At 46.4% G+C, this 19037-nt stretch overlaps 1 protein-coding gene across 1 annotated transcript in view; it reads right to left on the minus strand.

Annotated features, from left to right (window-relative positions):
* The window catches only part of LOC135538093 (serine/threonine-protein kinase ULK4-like), a gene marked incomplete at its 3' end in the record, with an annotated part of 248859 nt that overhangs the window by 177574 nt on the left and 52248 nt on the right, over positions 1-19037 (minus strand). Inside the window, exon 10 of the mRNA XM_064964078.1 lies at positions 2880-3046. Within this exon, the coding sequence (XP_064820150.1) occupies positions 2880-3046 (167 nt within the window). The remainder of the gene's footprint in view (positions 1-2879; positions 3047-19037) is intronic.

Here is a 19037-nt window from a genome sequence, read left to right on the forward strand (position 1 = left end):
CCTTCCCCAGTCTCTCCCTTGTGTGCTGCCCTTCTGGCAGCTTTATGCGACTTGTACAGCTGGTGAGCAATCAGCCCTTGATTACTCACCAATTCCCAATCTGCCCCAATTAGTCCTGGCTGGAGAGCCCGTCAAGACCTGGCACGTCCAGCAGATGAAGCCATCGCCTCGTGATGTATACTCTGTCTGTCACCAGGCCTTGATGAGTCTTCCCCTGGTGGCTGACCTGCAAAATATAGCTACTTCCTCACTCAGTCACCTAGATGTGATAGGTGGACATTGAGTGCCCTACACACACTCAAGCCCTCCGCCAATGCATGCACACACGCACAGACACGTAGAATCAGGAATTCCCCAGGGCAGCTGTCTAGGCCCCTTACTTTTTCATTTTTTACTAATGACATGCCACTGGCAACATTATACACGTCAGCTACTACAGCAACTGAAATGATTGAAACACTAAACAAAGAGCTGCAGTTAGTTTCAGAATGGGTGGAAAGTAATAAGTTAATCCTGACAACGATATGCATGTCAATCTCTCATGGCTCAAAGTGGAGGAGAGACAGACTTCATCACTACTTGTTTTTGTAAGAAGTGTTGACTAAAGGGGATCCCAAATCACACACACACACACACACACACACACACACACACACACACACACACACACACACAAACACACACACAAACACACACACACACACACTTAACCTCCCCTTCACCGGCCTGTTCTAAAAGAGATTTCACTTTTGGATGAATAGCGTGCCCAGAGTGAACTGCCTCCTACTCAGTCCCAGATGCTACTATATGCATAGTATTATTAGCATTGGATAGAAAGCACTCTGAAGTTTCTAAAACTGTTTGAATGATGTCTGTGAGTATAACAGAACTCATATGGCAGGCAAAAACCTGAGAAAAAATCCAAACAGGAAGTGGGAAATCTGAGGTTTGTAGTTTTTGAACTCAGCCTTATCGAATACACAGTGGGATATGGGTCAAGACGCACTTCCTAAGGCTTCCACTAGATGTCAACCATCTTTAGACACTTGAATGAGGCTTCTACTGTGAAGTGGGACCGGATGAGAGCTCTTTGAGTCAGTGGTCTGGCAGAGTGTCATAGCCTTATGACGTGCGGTCACGAGAGTTTGCTCTCGTTCCATGGCATTTCTACAGACAATGGAATTCTCCGGTTGGAAAATTATTGAACTTTTATGATAAAAACATCCTAAAAATTGATTCTATACTTAGTTTGACAAGTTTCTTCGACCTGTAATATAACTTTTGGAACGTTTCGCCCGACTGGACCAGATCGCGCTTTTGGATTTGTTTACCAAACGCCCTAACAAAAGAAGCTATTGGACATAAATGGACATAAATGATGGACATTATCGAACAAAACAAGAATTTATTGTGGAACTGTGATTCCTGGGAGTGCATTCTGATGAAGATCATCAAAGGTAAGTGAATATTTATAATGCTATTTATGAATAATGTTGACTACCCAACATGGCGGATATTGCTCTGGCTGGTTTGGGCTCTGAGCGCCGTTCTCAGATTATGCTTTTTACGTAATTAAAAAAAAAATCTGACACAGCGGTTGCATTAAGGAGAAGTGTATCTAAAGTTCCATGCATAACACTAGAATTTTCATCAACATTTATAATGAGTATTTCTGTGAATTCATGTGGCTCTCTGCACAATCACCGCATGTTTTAGAACTACTGAGCGTAATGCGCCAATGTGAAATTAGATTTTTTGATATAAATATCCACTTTATCGAAAAAAACATACATGTATTGTGTAATGTGAAGTCCTATGAGTGACATCTGATGAAGATCATCAAAGGTTAGTGATTCATTTTATTTCTATTTATGCTTTTTGTGACTCCTCTCTTTGGCTGGGAAAATGGCTGGGTTTTTCTGTGGCTTGGTGGTGACCGAACATAATCGTTTGTGGAGCTTTAGCTGTAAAGCATTTTTTAAAGACACTGTGGCTGGATTAACGAGAATTGTATCTTTAAAATGGTGCCTAATACTTGTATGTTTGAGAAATATGATTTATGAGATTTCTGTTGATTTGTATTTGGCACCCTGCAATTTCATTGGCTGTTGACGAGGGGTTCCACTAGCGGAACGGGGTAACAGAGCAGCATGCAAACATGGAACGACTCTAACAGGAAGGAGGAGGAGCTTTGCAAACATAGAATGACTCTAACAGGAAGGAGGAGGAGCTGTGCAAACATAGAATGACTAACAGGAAGGAGGAGGAGCTGTGCAAGCATAGAACGACTCTAACAGGAAGGAGGAGGAGCTGTGCAAACATAGAACAACTCTAAACAGGAAGGAGGAGGAGCTGTGCAAACATAGAACGACTCTAAACAGGAAGGAGGAGGAGCTGTGCAAACATAGAACAACTCTAAACAGGAAGGAGGAGGAGCTGTGCAAACATAGAACAACTCTAAACAGGAAGGAGGAGGAGCTGTGCAAACATAGAACGACTCTAAACAGGAAGGAGGAGGAGCTGTGCAAACATAGAACAACTCTAAACAGGAAGGAGGAGGAGCTGTGCAAACATAGAACGACTCTAAACAGGAAGGAGGAGGAGCTGTGCAAACATAGAACGACTCTAAACAGGAAGGAGGAGGAGCTGTGCTGCTTGAGTGACAGGGGGCGGGGCTTGGTATGTGTGGGAAGCAGCCCCAAGAGAATGGGAGAGAGACGACAAACAGAGTAAACGATGAAAACAGACGTTACACGGCGGCTGAGTGGCGCTTCAAGGTATTGCATGCAATATGGATCTCTTGCGATATGGATATTGCACATGATTCCAATGTGAAGTGTAGTAATTGTGCAGCCCTAGATACTGTACGTTTAGCATACCTGGAGTGCAATGCGCACCACTCTGGATGTGCTGGTCAGTACATTGTGCAGAGTGTCCAGTAGAGACAACAGGAGATCAGGGCTACTCTTTCTCCCAGGCCTCTCCTCTCTCTCCACGTACAGAACGGCTGCCTCGCTGAAGACACTGCAGACCACCTCCACCAGACCTGAGTAAAACACAACACACACAGCATGAAGGATGACCAGACCTGAGTAAAACACAACACACACAGCATGAAGGATGACCAGACCTGAATAAAACACAGCATGAAGGATGACCAGACCTGAATAAAACACAACACACACAGCATGAAGGATGACCAGACCTGAATAAAACACAGCATGAAGGATGACCAGACCTGAGTAAAACACAACACACACAGCATGAAGGATGACCAGACCTGAATAAAACAACACACACAGCATGAAGGATGACCAGACCTGAGTAAAACACAACACACACAGCATGAAGGATGACCAGACCTGAATAAAACACAACACACACAGCATGAAGGATGACCAGACCTGAATAAAACACAGCATGAAGGATGACCAGACCTGAGTAAAACACAACACACACAGCATGAAGGATGACCAGACCTGAATAAAACACAACACACACAGCATGAAGGATGACCAGACCTGAATAAAACACAGCATGAAGGATGACCAGACCTGAGTAAGACACAACACACACAGCATGAAGGATGACCAGACCTGAATAAAACACAACACACACAGCATGAAGGATGACCAGACCTGAATAAAACACAGCATGAAGGATGACCAGACCTGAGTAAAACACAACACACACAGCATGAAGGATGACCAGACCTGAATAAAACACAACACACACAGCATGAAGGATGACCAGACCTGAATAAAACAACACACACAGCATGAAGGATGACCAGACCTGAATAAAACACAACACACAGCATGAAGGATGACCAGACCTGAATAAAACACAACACACACAGCATGAAGGATGACCAGACCTGAATAAAACACAACACACACAGCATGAAGGATGACCAGACCTGAATAAAACACAACACACACAGCATGAAGGATGACCAGACCTGAATAAAACAACACACACAGCATGAAGGATGACCAGACCTGAATAAAACACAACACACAGCATGAAGGATGACCAGACCTGAATAAAACACAACACACACAGCATGAAGGATGACCAGACCTGAATAAAACACAGCATGAAGGATGACCAGACCTGAGTAAAACACAACACACACAGCATGAAGGATGACCAGACCTGAATAAAACACAACACACACAGCATGAAGGATGACCAGACCTGAATAAAACACAGCATGAAGGATGACCAGACCTGAGTAAGACACAACACACACAGCATGAAGGATGACCAGACCTGAATAAAACACAGCATGAAGGATGACCAGACCTGAGTAAGACACAACACACACAGCATGAAGGATGACCAGACCTGAATAAAACACAACACACACAGCATGAAGGATGACCAGACCTGAATAAAACACCACACACAGCATGAAGGATGACCAGACCTGAATAAAACACAGCATGAAGGATGACCAGACCTGAGTAAGACACAACACACACAGCATGAAGGAAGACCAGACCTGAGAAAAACACAACACACACAAGATGAAGAGGATCAAACAAAGGCTGTGTCCCAAATAGCATAATATTCCCTATATAGTGTACTACTTTTGACCAGAGCCCTATGGGAATAGGGTGCCATTTGGAACACAATAAAGAGGCTTTAGCTGGTCCCAAAGAACCAATGGCTCCACCACACAGAGTTTTAAAGTACAAGCTGGTGTTTTACAAGGCCTCAATACAACTCACTCTACTTAAAATGAAGTTGCACTTCTCTTCCATTGATGAAGTACATGAACCAGTTCCAGGCCTTGAGAGAAGGCCCTTTATGATACATCACAGAGAGTAGTTCTCGCTGACTGATGGGCTACTTCCTCCAGTATGATCTATACAGGACATTAGATCATATATAAACCGCAAGATGCTGCCATTGGTAGCAAAATTATGATAGAAAATAGACTAATAATGACAGAAAATGTAAATGCAAACTGGGTGCTTTTAGCACATGGAGGATGCCCCTCTAGACAGTCTGTATGATACAGTTATATCACTGAGTTACAAATCATACTTCTCCTCCATCCCAATTACTACAGAAAGATATCATCTCTTTCCACTGACACAAAACCTTTGCCTTCTCCTGTCTCGTGCTTTGTTTGCCATGCCTTGTTGAAATATTAAGAGTGTATGAATAATCTGCTTCGTCTTTAAAGACAGAATAACCTTTTCAGACAGTTTCTCAAGAGCGCTCTTCTCTGTCTGACCGGTCACCCCGGATCATGGCAGGTAGTTGAACCCTGTGCTGCCATCTGAGAGCAATGCTCTCTCCACAATAAACACCTGAGTCTTCAGTGGAACCATCCAGCTTTGAATAGAGATAGGTACATCTACCAAGGGAGAATGACAGTGATAATATGACACATCATTATCTGTCATCTGGAATACAATGAGCAGCAGATTTCACCTTGACAAAAATTACCTGACAAGAATAAACCATGCAGTCAAAAAAACTCCCAGTTTTACATGAAAAAAAATGTGAAGGACGGTACAAAAATCCTGAGAAAAGAACTAGGCTTAAATATATTCAGAATAGATTTGCCTCAGAAAAATGAACTCAATGTTGGGCAGATATTGTCTGATTGCTCAACAAACTGGCTACAGCAGGATGGCTGCATTAGTGCTGCTTCAGAGGAAATGATGAAAGGAGTAGAGAGAGAGAGAGGGAGAGAGTGAAATAGAGAGAGAGAAGGGGGAGAGTGAAATAGAAAGAGAGGAGGAGAGTGAGCGAGAGGAGAAAGGCATAGAGACGGACAGACGGCCAGTGAGAGTGGCGTCCATATTCAATGTACTGTGGAGAACCATTCTGATGAATAATATCCTGATGATGAATAATAATACAAAACAGTCTTCAACAGCGCTCCTCTCCCTATAGGAAGACTCTTCTTAATAAGAGTGGTTTTTGGTTTTGTGTTTTTGTTTTTTACACCTTTTTCTCCCCAATTATGCAATATCAAATTGGTAGTTACAGTCTTGTCCCATCGCTGCAACTCCCAGACTCGGGAGAGGCGAAGGTCGAGAGCCATGTGTCCTCCGAAACAAGACCCGCCAAGCCGCACTGCTTCTTGACACAATGCCTGCTTAACCCGGAAGCCACCGCACCAATGTGTCGGAGGAAACACCGTACACCTGGCGACCGTGTCAGCATGCATGTTACGGATACAGGTATCCTGGGGGTATTTGTATTTCTCCTCTGTTCTAGTAACAAGTGGCAGTCATCAATATCATTCTGAAGACACACCTCCTCCTGTTTCCCTTACCCAATCACATCCCCTTTCCCTTGGTTTAAAAACCCAGTCAGTTGTTTTCCCAGTGTCTCTCTCTCTCTCTCGCTTTCTCTCTATGGATTGCTGAAGACCACATATTCTTTCATACCCCACAGTTTAGTTTGTTTGTGCAGATACATCTCACATTGTCTGTTATCATGTGAGTATGTACTGCTGTGGTGTATTATTGTTGGTTGATTGGTGGGAGAAGGGGATAACCAGGCAAGTCGACCTTGGGCATACATTACCATAGGAAAACGTTGTCTGTTATCATGTGAGTATGTACTGCTGTGGTGTATTATTGTTGGTTGGTGGGAGAAGGGGATAACCAGCCAAGTCGACCTTGGGCATACATTACCGTAGGAAAACGTTGTCTGTTATCATGTGAGTATGTACTGCTGTGGTGTATTATTGTTGGTTGGTTGGTGGGAGAAGGGGATAACCAGCCAAGTCGCCCTTGGGCATACATTACCGTAGGAAAACGTTGTCTGTTATCATGTGAGTATGTACTGCTGTGGTGTATTATTGTTGGTTGGTTGGTGGGAGAAGGGGATAACCAGCCAAGTCGACCTTGGGCATACATTACCGTAGGAAAACATTGTCTGTTATCATGTGAGTATGTACTGCTGTGGTGTATTATTGTTGGTGGGAGAAGGGGATAACCAGGCAAGTCGACCTTGGGCATACATTACCGTAGGAAAACGTTGTCTGTTATCATGTGAGTATGTACTGCTGTGGTGTATTATTGTTGGTTGGTTGGTGGGAGAAGGGGATAACCAGCCAAGTCGACCTTGGGCATACATTACCGTAGGAAAACGTTGTCTGTTATCATGTGAGTATGTACTGCTGTGGTGTATTATTGTTGGTTGGTTGGGGGAGAAGGGGATAACCAGCCAAGTCGACCTTGGGCATACATTACCATAGGAAAACGTTGTCTGTTATCATGAGAGTATGTACTGCTGTGGTGTATTATTGTTGGTGGGAGAAGGGGATAACCAGCCAAGTCGACCTTGGGCATACATTACCGTAGGAAAACGTTGTCTGTTATCATGTGAGTATGTACTGCTGTGGTGTATTATTGTTGGTTGGTTGGTGGGAGAAGGGGATAACCAGGCAAGTCGACCTTGGGCATATATTACCATAGGAAAACGTTGTCTGTTATCATGTGAGTATGTACTGCTGTGGTGTATTATTGTTGGTTGGTTGGTGGGAGAAGGGGATAACCAGCCAAGTCGACCTTGGGCATACATTACCGTAGGAAAACGTTGTCTGTTATCATGTGAGTATGTACTGCTGTGGTGTATTATTGTTGGTTGGTTGGGGGGAGAAGGGGATAACCAGCCAAGTCGACCTTGGGCATACATTACCATAGGAAAACGTTGTCTGTTATCATGAGAGTATGTACTGCTGTGGTGTATTATTGTTGGTGGGAGAAGGGGATAACCAGCCAAGTCGACCTTGGGCATACATTACCGTAGGAAAACGTTGTCTGTTATCATGTGAGTATGTACTGCTGTGGTGTATTATTGTTGGTTGGTTGGTGGGAGAAGGGGATAACCAGCCAAGTCGACCTTGGGCATACATTACCGTAGGAAAACATTGTCTGTTATCATGTGAGTATGTACTGCTGTGGTGTATTATTGTTGGTGGGAGAAGGGGATAACCAGCCAAGTCGACCTTGGGCATACATTACCGTAGGAAAACATTGTCTGTTATCATGTGAGTATGTACTGCTGTGGTGTATTATTGTTGGTTGGTTGGGGGGAGAAGGGGATAACCAGCCAAGTCGACCTTGGGCATACATTACCATAGGAAAACGTTGTCTGTTATCATGAGAGTATGTACTGCTGTGGTGTATTATTGTTGGTGGGAGAAGGGGATAACCAGCCAAGTCGACCTTGGGCATACATTACCGTAGGAAAACGTTGTCTGTTATCATGTGAGTATGTACTGCTGTGGTGTATTATTGTTGGTTGGTTGGTGGGAGAAGGGGATAACCAGCCAAGTCGACCTTGGGCATACATTACCGTAGGAAAACATTGTCTGTTATCATGTGAGTATGTACTGCTGTGGTGTATTATTGTTGGTGGGAGAAGGGGATAACCAGCCAAGTCGACCTTGGGCATACATTACCGTAGGAAAACATTGTCTGTTATCATGTGAGTATGTACTGCTGTGGTGTATTATTGTTGGTGGGAGAAGGGGATAACCAGGCAAGTCGACCTTGGGCATACATTACCGTAGGAAAACGTTGTCTGTTATCATGTGAGTATGTACTGCTGTGGTGTATTATTGTTGGTTGGTTGGTGGGAGAAGGGGATAACCAGCCAAGTCGACCTTGGGCATACATTACCATAGGAAAACGTTGTCTGTTATCATGAGAGTATGTACTGCTGTGGTGTATTATTGTTGGTGGGTTGGTGGGAGAAGGGGATAACCAGCCAAGTCGACCTTGGGCATACATTACCGTAGGAAAACGTTGTCTGTTATCATGTGAGTATGTACTGCTGTGGTGTATTATTGTTGGTTGGTTGGGGGAGAAGGGGATAACCAGCCAAGTCGACCTTGGGCATACATTACCGTAGGAAAACGTTGTCTGTTATCATGTGAGTATGTACTGCTGTGGTGTATTATTGTTGGTTGGTTGGTGGGAGAAGGGGATAACCAGCCAAGTCGACCTTGGGCATACATTACCGTAGGAAAACATTGTCTGTTATCATGTGAGTATGTACTGCTGTGGTGTATTATTGTTGGTGGGAGAAGGGGATAACCAGCCAAGTCGACCTTGGGCATACATTACCGTAGGAAAACATTGTCTGTTATCATGTGAGTATGTACTGCTGTGGTGTATTATTGTTGGTGGGAGAAGGGGATAACCAGGCAAGTCGACCTTGGGCATACATTACCGTAGGAAAACGTTGTCTGTTATCATGTGAGTATGTACTGCTGTGGTGTATTATTGTTGGTTGGTTGGGGGAGAAGGGGATAACCAGGCAAGTCGACCTTGGGCATACATTACCGTAGGAAAACGTTGTCTGTTATCATGTGAGTATGTACTGCTGTGGTGTATTATTGTTGGTGGGAGAAGGGGATAACCAGCCAAGTCGCCCTTGGGCATACATTACCGTAGGAAAACGTTGTCTGTTATCATGTGAGTATGTACTGCTGTGGTGTATTATTGTTGGTTGGTTGGTGGGAGAAGGGGATAACCAGCCAAGTCGACCTTGGGCATACATTACCGTAGGAAAACATTGTCTGTTATCATGTGAGTATGTACTGCTGTGGTGTATTATTGTTGGTGGGAGAAGGGGATAACCAGGCAAGTCGACCTTGGGCATACATTACCGTAGGAAAACATTGTCTGTTATCATGTGAGTATGTACTGCTGTGGTGTATTATTGTTGGTTGGTTGGTGGGAGAAGGGGATAACCAGCCAAGTCGACCTTGGGCATACATTACCATAGGAAAACGTTGTCTGTTATCATGAGAGTATGTACTGCTGTGGTGTATTATTGTTGGTGGGTTGGTGGGAGAAGGGGATAACCAGCCAAGTCGACCTTGGGCATACATTACCGTAGGAAAACGTTGTCTGTTATCATGTGAGTATGTACTGCTGTGGTGTATTATTGTTGGTGGGAGAAGGGGATAACCAGCCAAGTCGCCCTTGGGCATACATTACCGTAGGAAAACGTTGTCTGTTATCATGTGAGTATGTACTGCTGTGGTGTATTATTGTTGGTTGGTTGGTGGGAGAAGGGGATAACCAGCCAAGTCGACCTTGGGCATACATTACCGTAGGAAAACATTGTCTGTTATCATGTGAGTATGTACTGCTGTGGTGTATTATTGTTGGTGGGAGAAGGGGATAACCAGCCAAGTCGACCTTGGGCATACATTACCGTAGGAAAACATTGTCTGTTATCATGTGAGTATGTACTGCTGTGGTGTATTATTGTTGGTGGGAGAAGGGGATAACCAGGCAAGTCGACCTTGGGCATACATTACCGTAGGAAAACGTTGTCTGTTATCATGTGAGTATGTACTGCTGTGGTGTATTATTGTTGGTTGGTTGGTGGGAGAAGGGGATAACCAGCCAAGTCGACCTTGGGCATACATTACCATAGGAAAACGTTGTCTGTTATCATGAGAGTATGTACTGCTGTGGTGTATTATTGTTGGTGGGTTGGTGGGAGAAGGGGATAACCAGCCAAGTCGACCTTGGGCATACATTACCGTAGGAAAACGTTGTCTGTTATCATGTGAGTATGTACTGCTGTGGTGTATTATTGTTGGTTGGTTGGGGGGAGAAGGGGATAACCAGCCAAGTCGACCTTGGGCATACATTACCGTAGGAAAACGTTGTCTGTTATCATGTGAGTATGTACTGCTGTGGTGTATTATTGTTGGTTGGTTGGTGGGAGAAGGGGATAACCAGCCAAGTCGACCTTGGGCATACATTACCGTAGGAAAACATTGTCTGTTATCATGTGAGTATGTACTGCTGTGGTGTATTATTGTTGGTGGGAGAAGGGGATAACCAGCCAAGTCGACCTTGGGCATACATTACCGTAGGAAAACATTGTCTGTTATCATGTGAGTATGTACTGCTGTGGTGTATTATTGTTGGTGGGAGAAGGGGATAACCAGGCAAGTCGACCTTGGGCATACATTACCGTAGGAAAACGTTGTCTGTTATCATGTGAGTATGTACTGCTGTGGTGTATTATTGTTGGTTGGTTGGGGGGAGAAGGGGATAACCAGGCAAGTCGACCTTGGGCATACATTACCGTAGGAAAACGTTGTCTGTTATCATGTGAGTATGTACTGCTGTGGTGTATTATTGTTGGTGGGAGAAGGGGATAACCAGCCAAGTCGCCCTTGGGCATACATTACCGTAGGAAAACGTTGTCTGTTATCATGTGAGTATGTACTGCTGTGGTGTATTATTGTTGGTTGGTTGGTGGGAGAAGGGGATAACCAGCCAAGTCGACCTTGGGCATACATTACCGTAGGAAAACATTGTCTGTTATCATGTGAGTATGTACTGCTGTGGTGTATTATTGTTGGTGGGAGAAGGGGATAACCAGGCAAGTCGACCTTGGGCATACATTACCGTAGGAAAACATTGTCTGTTATCATGTGAGTATGTACTGCTGTGGTGTATTATTGTTGGTTGGTTGGTGGGAGAAGGGGATAACCAGCCAAGTCGACCTTGGTCATACATTACCATAGGAAAACGTTGTCTGTTATCATGAGAGTATGTACTGCTGTGGTGTATTATTGTTGGTGGGTTGGTGGGAGAAGGGGATAACCAGCCAAGTCGACCTTGGGCATACATTACCGTAGGAAAACGTTGTCTGTTATCATGTGAGTATGTACTGCTGTGGTGTATTATTGTTGGTGGGAGAAGGGGATAACCAGCCAAGTCGCCCTTGGGCATACATTACCGTAGAAAAACGTTGTCTGTTATCATGTGAGTATGTACTGCTGTGGTGTATTATTGTTGGTTGGTTGGTGGGAGAAGGGGATAACCAGCCAAGTCGACCTTGGGCATACATTACCGTAGGAAAACGTTGTCTGTTTCCGGTTCCGGGTTGGAGCGAGCGGTCGCATCTACACTTCGGTCCGCAGGTAGTATAACTTTTCATTACATTTCATTATAGTACAACGGTTTGATTTGTCTAATCTTAGCAATTTCTTCTTAGCTAGCTACATAGCCGTCTTTGTATCAAAGATAATTGCATAATTATCGTATTTCGTCGTCCTAACGTATCTGCCCAGCAGCTAGCTAAGCAGCTAGCTAACATCCACTGTCCACCAGCACTGTAGAAACTATTACACTCAACTGAACGACTCGATTAGCGTAGTGTCAGCTAGCTACATAGTTGTCTTCGCTGTCTTCGTATCCAAGATAATTGTGTAGTTTAGAGTGTGTAGACTTAGAGTGATTATCTTAATTTACCGAGGTTAGCTAGCCAGCTATTTGTCGTCCTTAACGTAGGAGATGCTGCTAGCTAGCTAGCCAACAGCTAGCCTACCTCTACCGAATTGAACTTCAACTACCCGGTCAACATTCGCGTCGCTCCACAGGTAGTATCACATTTTCATTTCACTTCATTACAGTACAACGGTTTGATTTGTTTGATCGTAGCTAGCCAGCTACATAGCCGTCTTTGTATCTAAGACAATTGTGTAGTCTAGAGCGATTTTCTAGGTTAGCTGGCCAGCTATTGTCGTTCTGTTAACGTAGCTAGCCAGCTAGCCCCCGAATAGCAGCACTGTAGAAACTATTACAGTACAACGGTTTGATTTGTTTGATCGTAGCTAGCTAGCTACATAGCCGTCTTTGTATCTAAGACAATTGTGTAGCCTAGAGCGATTTTCTAGGTTAGCTAGCCAGCTATTGTCGTTCTTCTAAGGTAACGTAACGCAATCAACCTGCTAGCTAGCCAGCTAGCCCCGAATAGCAGCACTGTAGAAACTATTACACTCGACGGAACGACTTGATTAGTGTAGTGTCAACATCGCAGCCACTACCAGCTAGCCTACTCCAGCAGTACTGTATCATTTTAGTCAATAAGATTCTTGCTACGTAAGCTTAACTTTCTGAACATTCGTGACGAGTAGTCCACTTGTCATTCCAATCTCCTTTGCATTAGCGTAGCCTCTTCTGTAGCCTGTCAACTATGTGTCTATCTATCCCTGTTCTCTCCTCTCTGCACAGACCATACAAACGCTCCACACCGCGTGGCCGCGGCCACCCTAATCTGGTGGTCCCAGCGCGCACGACCCACGTGGAGTTCCAGGTCTCCGGTAGCCTCTGGAACTGCCGATCTGCGGCCAACAAGGCAGAGTTCATCTCAGCCTATGCCTCCCTCCAGTCCCTCGACTTCTTGGCACTGACGGAAACATGGATCACCACAGATAACACTGCTACTCCTACTGCTCTCTCTTCGTCCGCCCACGTGTTTTCGCACACCCCGAGAGCTTCTGGTCAGCGGGGTGGTGGCACCGGGATCCTCATCTCTCCCAAGTGGTCATTCTCTCTCTCTCCCCTTAACCATCTGTCTATCGCCTCCTTTGAATTCCATGCTGTCACAGTTACCAGCCCTTTCAAGCTTAACATCCTTATCATTTATCGCCCTCCAGGTTCCCTCGGAGAGTTCATCAATGAGCTTGATGCCTTGATAAGCTCCTTTCCTGAGGACGGCTCACCTCTCACAGTCCTGGGCGACTTTAACCTCCCCACGTCTACCTTTGACTCATTCCTCTCTGCCTCCTTCTTTCCACTCCTCTCCTCTTTTGACCTCACCCTCTCACCTTCCCCCCTACTCACAAGGCAGGCAATACGCTCGACCTCATCTTTACTAGATGCTGTTCTTCCACTAACCTCATTGCAACTCCCCTCCAAGTCTCCGACCACTACCTTGTATCCTTTTCCCTCTCGCTCTCATCCAACACTTCCCACACTGCCCCTACTCGGATGGTATCGCGCCGTCCCAACCTTCGCTCTCTCTCCCCCGCTACTCTCTCCTCTTCCATCCTATCATCTCTTCCCTCTGCTCATACCTTCTCCAACCTATCTCCTGATTCTGCCTCCTCAACCCTCCTCTCTTCCCTTTCTGCATCCTTTGACTCTCTATGTCCCCTATCCTCCAGGCCGGCTCGGTCCTCCCCTCCCGCTCCGTGGCTCGATGACTCATTGCGAGCTCACAGAACAGGGCTCCGGGCAGCCGAGCGGAAATGGAGGAAAACTCGCCTCCCTGCGGACCTGGCATCCTTTCACTCCCTCCTCTCTACATTTTCCTCCTCTGTCTCTGCTGCTAAAGCCACTTTCTACCACTCTAAATTCCAAGCATCTGCCTCTAACCCTAGGAAGCTCTTTGCCACCTTCTCCTCCCTCCTGAATCCTCCTCCCCCTCCCCCCCCTCCTCCCTCTCTGCAGATGACTTCGTCAACCATTTTGAAAAGAAGGTCGACGACATCCGATCCTCGTTTGCTAAGTCAAACGACACCGCTGGTTCTGCTCACACTGCCCTACCCTGAGCTCTGACCTCTTTCTCCCCTCTCTCTCCAGATGAAATCTCGCTTCTTGTGACGGCCGGCCGCCCAACAACCTGCCCGCTTGACCCTATCCCCTCCTCTCTTCTCCAGACCATCTCCGGAGACCTTCTCCCTTACCTCACCTCGCTCATCAACTCATCCCTGACCGCTGGCTACGTCCCTTCCGTCTTCAAGAGAGCGAGAGTTGCACCCCTTCTGAAAAAACCTACACTCGATCCCTCCGATGTCAACAACTACAGACCAGTATCCCTTCTTTCTTTTCTCTCCAAAACTCTTGAACGTGCCGTCCTTGGCCAGCTCTCCCGCTATCTCTCTCAGAATGACCTTCTTGATCCAAATCAGTCAGGTTTCAAGACTAGTCATTCAACTGAGACTGCTCTTCTCTGTATCACGGAGGCGCTCCGCACTGCTAAAGCTAACTCTCTCTCCTCTGCTCTCATCCTTCTAGACCTATCGGCTGCCTTCGATACTGTGAACCATCAGATCCTCCTCTCCACCCTCTCCGAGTTGGGCATCTCCGGCGCGGCCCACGCTTGGATTGCGTCCTACCTGACAGGTCGCTCCTACCAGGTGGCGTGGCGAGAATCTGTCTCCTCGCCACGCGCTCTCACCACTGGTGTCCCCCAGGGCTCTGTTCTAGGCCCTCTCCTATTCTCGCTATACACCAAGTCACTTGGCTCTGTCATAACCTCACATGGTCTCTCCTATCATTGCTATGCAGACGACACACAACTAATCTTCTCCTTTCCCCCTTCTGATGACCAGGTGGCGAATCGCATCTCTGCATGTCTGGCAGACATATCAGTGTGGATGACGGATCACCACCTCAAGCTGAACCTCGGCAAGACGGAGCTGCTCTTCCTCCCGGGGAAGGACTGCCCGTTCCATGATCTCGCCATCACGGTTGACAACTCCATTGTGTCCTCCTCCCAGAGCGCTAAGAACCTTGGCGTGATCCTGGACAACACCCTGTCGTTCTCAACCAACATCATGGCGGTGGCCCGTTCCTGTAGGTTCATGCTCTACAACATCCGCAGAGTACGACCCTGCCTCACACAGGAAGCGGCGCAGGTCCTAATCCAGGCACTTGTCATCTCCCGTCTGGATTACTGCAACTCGCTGTTGGCTGGGCTCCCTGCCTGTGCCATTAAACCCCTACAACTCATCCAGAACGCCGCAGCCCGTCTGGTGTTCAACCTTCCCAAGTTCTCTCACGTCACCCCGCTCCTCCGCTCTCTCCACTGGCTTCCAGTTGAAGCTCGCATCCGCTACAAGACCATGGTGCTTGCCTACGGAGCTGTGAGGGGAACGGCACCGCAGTACCTCCAGGCTCTGATCAGGCCCTACACCCAAGCAAGGGCACTGCGTTCATCCACCTCTGGCCTGCTCGCCTCCCTACCACTGAGGAAGTACAGTTCCCGCTCAGCCCAGTCAAAACTGTCCGCTGCTCTGGCCCCCCAATGGTGGAACAAACTCCCTCACGACGCCAGGACAGCGGAGTCAATCACCACCTTCCGGAGACACCTGAAACCCCACCTCTTCAAGGAATACCTAGGATAGGATAAGTAATCCTTCTCACCCCCCCCCTTAATGATTTAGATGCACTATTGTAAAGTGGCTGTTCCACTGGATGTCAGAAGGTGAATTCACCAATTTGTAAGTCGCTCTGGATAAGAGCGTCTGCTAAATGACTTAAATGTAAATGTAAATGTTATCATGTGAGTATGTACTGCTGTGGTGTATTATTGTTGGTTTGTTGGTGGGAGAAGGGGATAACCAGCCAAGTCGTCCTTGGGCATACATTACCGTAGGAAAACGTTGTCTGTTATCATGTGAGTATGTACTGCTGTGGTGTATTATTGTTGGTTGGTTGGTGGGAGAAGGGGATAACCAGCCAAGTCGACCTTGGGCATACATTACCCGTAGGAAAACGTTGTCTGTTATCATGTGAGTATGTACTGCTGTGGTGTATTATTGTTGGTTGGTTGGTGGGAGAAGGGGATAACCAGCCAAGTCGCCCTTGGGCATACATCACCGTAGGAAAACGTTGTCTGTTATCATGTGAGTATGTACTGCTGTGGTGTATTATTGTTGGTTGGTTGGTGGGAGAAGGGGATAACCAGCCAAGTCGCCCTTGGGCATACATTACCATAGGAAAACTTTGTCTCAATACCCCAGTTAGAACTGGGTGGACCACCCCTGTATGTTATTGGTTAGTTAGCTAGCAGTTCTTTACCCAGTAAGACTAGCTTAGGGGTTTTGGGATATTTATTATTTCTTTCCTTGGGTCCAGCTCAGCCCCTTTTCCCCACACCCCATTACCATGTGTTTGACAATAAACCTAAAATGTTTGATGGTAGGTTTAGGTTGTCTGTGGATTTCTGTTAGTTCTCACTGTTCCTTTTCACTGTTGTGATTTACATGAGATATGTTAGGGTCTCGTTTCCCTCCCCCTAGACTGATTTTAAAACGGGGGTTCATAACAGTGCACTCCACCCGGCCCGCCACAGGAGTCGCTAGACAGTGATGGGACAAGGACATCCCGGCCGGCCAAACCCTCCCCTAACCTGGACGACGTTGGGCCAATTGTGCGCCGCCTCATCGGTCTCCCGGTCGCAGCCGGCTGAGACACAGCCTGCGATCAAATCCGGGTCTGTAGTGACGCCGCTAGCACTGTGATGCAGTGCCTTAGACCGCTGAGCCACTCGGGAGGCCCTTAAGAGTGTCTTTTACCTGGAAATGGGAGTGGTTATAACCATGCTAATGAGAGTACCTGACAACAACCCTTCTGCCTGCCTGTCCATCGGTTTGTTTGTCTGTCTTCCTGTCTGCCTGTCTGTTTGCCTGTCCATCTGTCTGTCTGTCCGTATAGCTATCTGCCTGCCTGCTGAGAAACACACAAAGGCCATACTAGAGAATGAAGGGCTCGCTGGAAAAGGTCTGTGTGTGGGTAGAGTACACGTGTGTGTGTGTGGCTATATTCAAGCCTCTCCATGAACGACAAGGTTCTTCTGGAAGTGTTGTGTTTTGACTGTGTGGTGACCTGAGGCAGCAAGACTGTTTATCTGTGTTTACCACTCCAGGCTTTTTGGAAGGAGACATTTGTCAGTGTTTCTGTTTTTCTTTCTCTCTCTCTCACTCTCTCTCTCTCACTCTGCATTTCTGAAGATAACTCATGAATATCTCCACAATGCCTTGCATTATGCCACAGACAATATAATTACTGTGGTGAATGGCCTAAACACCAGGCAGAAAAGCAGACAGGCGGGACATTGTCCTTTACAGTTCAGGGAAGCTATCCAGATCTCAACAGAAAGCTTCAGTTGCCATAGTGAAACGTAATAGGATGAATGGCTCTCGACAATTAAATGACTGTAGGTCTGAATAAACCCCTCAGAGAAACAGATACTTGACTGTAGGTCTGAATAAACCCCTCAGAGAAACAGATACTTGACTGTAGGTCTGAATAAACCCCTCAGAGAAACAGATACTTGACTGTAGGTCTGAATAAACCCCTCAGAGAAACAGATACTTGACTGTAGGTCTGAATAAACCCCTCAGAGAAACAGATACTTGACTGTAGGTCTGAATAAACCCCTCAGAGAAACAGATACTTTGTACACTGTATACAATATACACCGAGTATAAAACATTAGGAACACCTTCCTTGTATTGAGTTGCACCCTCTTTTGCCCTCAGAACAGCCTCAACTCATCAGGGATGGACTCTACAAGGTGTCAAAAGCATTTCACAGGGATGCTGACCCATGTTGACTCCAATGCTTCCCACAGTTGTCAAGTTGGCTGGATGTCCTTTGGGTGGTGGACCATTCTTGATACACATGGGAAACTGTTGAGCATGAAAAACCCAGCAGCTTGCAGTTCTTTACAAACTCAAACCGGTGCGCCTGACAACTACTACCATACTCCATTCAAAGGCACTTAAATATTTTGTCTTGCCTATTCACCCTCTGAATGGCACACACACACAATCCATGTATCAATCCCCCTTTAACCCATCTCCTCCCCTTCATCTACACTGATTGAAATGGATTTAACAAGTGGCATCAATAAGGGATCATAGCTTTCACCTGGATTCACCTGGTCAGTCTGTGTCATGGAAAGACACTCAGTGTACTAAAACACAACAAGCAGACTGGCTGTTGTGCTGCTACTCTACTTCCTGGTGCATGGCTCCGCACGGCACTACACAGCACTCCCAGGGGTCCCTTATCTCCACACTGGCCAATTAGAAAACTCATCTCATCCACTCACTGGCTGTCTCTCTCTCTCACACACACACAACCGGCCCTGCCGCGTTCGTCCACTCTCCCGCAGTCTCTCGATCTCTCTCTCTCTTAAAAGAAGCCAATTAGACCAGTTTTCCCCTGCCTGCGTTTTCGTGAGCCTGATCTGGAGTGGGCCACTAGCACAGCCAGAGACGGAGACAGAGAGAGGAGAGCTGCTAGAGATAGCTCTAATTACCAGGGTTATATTTAGTGCTGGGTCAACACATTCCTCAGAACAGGACCTGATTGGTGCATAATGATGCTGACTTCATAAAGTCACTCGCAAGTGACCCTCCTGTAATGAGAAGGGTAAAGGAGGAAAGAGAGGAAGTCGCCCCCTATTTTGAAGGACGAACGTCGAGCCCCGGAGTGGAAGTG

This window comes from Oncorhynchus masou, unplaced genomic scaffold (assembly GCF_036934945.1).
Source record: "Oncorhynchus masou masou isolate Uvic2021 unplaced genomic scaffold, UVic_Omas_1.1 unplaced_scaffold_905, whole genome shotgun sequence".
Lineage (NCBI taxonomy): Eukaryota > Metazoa > Chordata > Actinopteri > Salmoniformes > Salmonidae > Oncorhynchus > Oncorhynchus masou.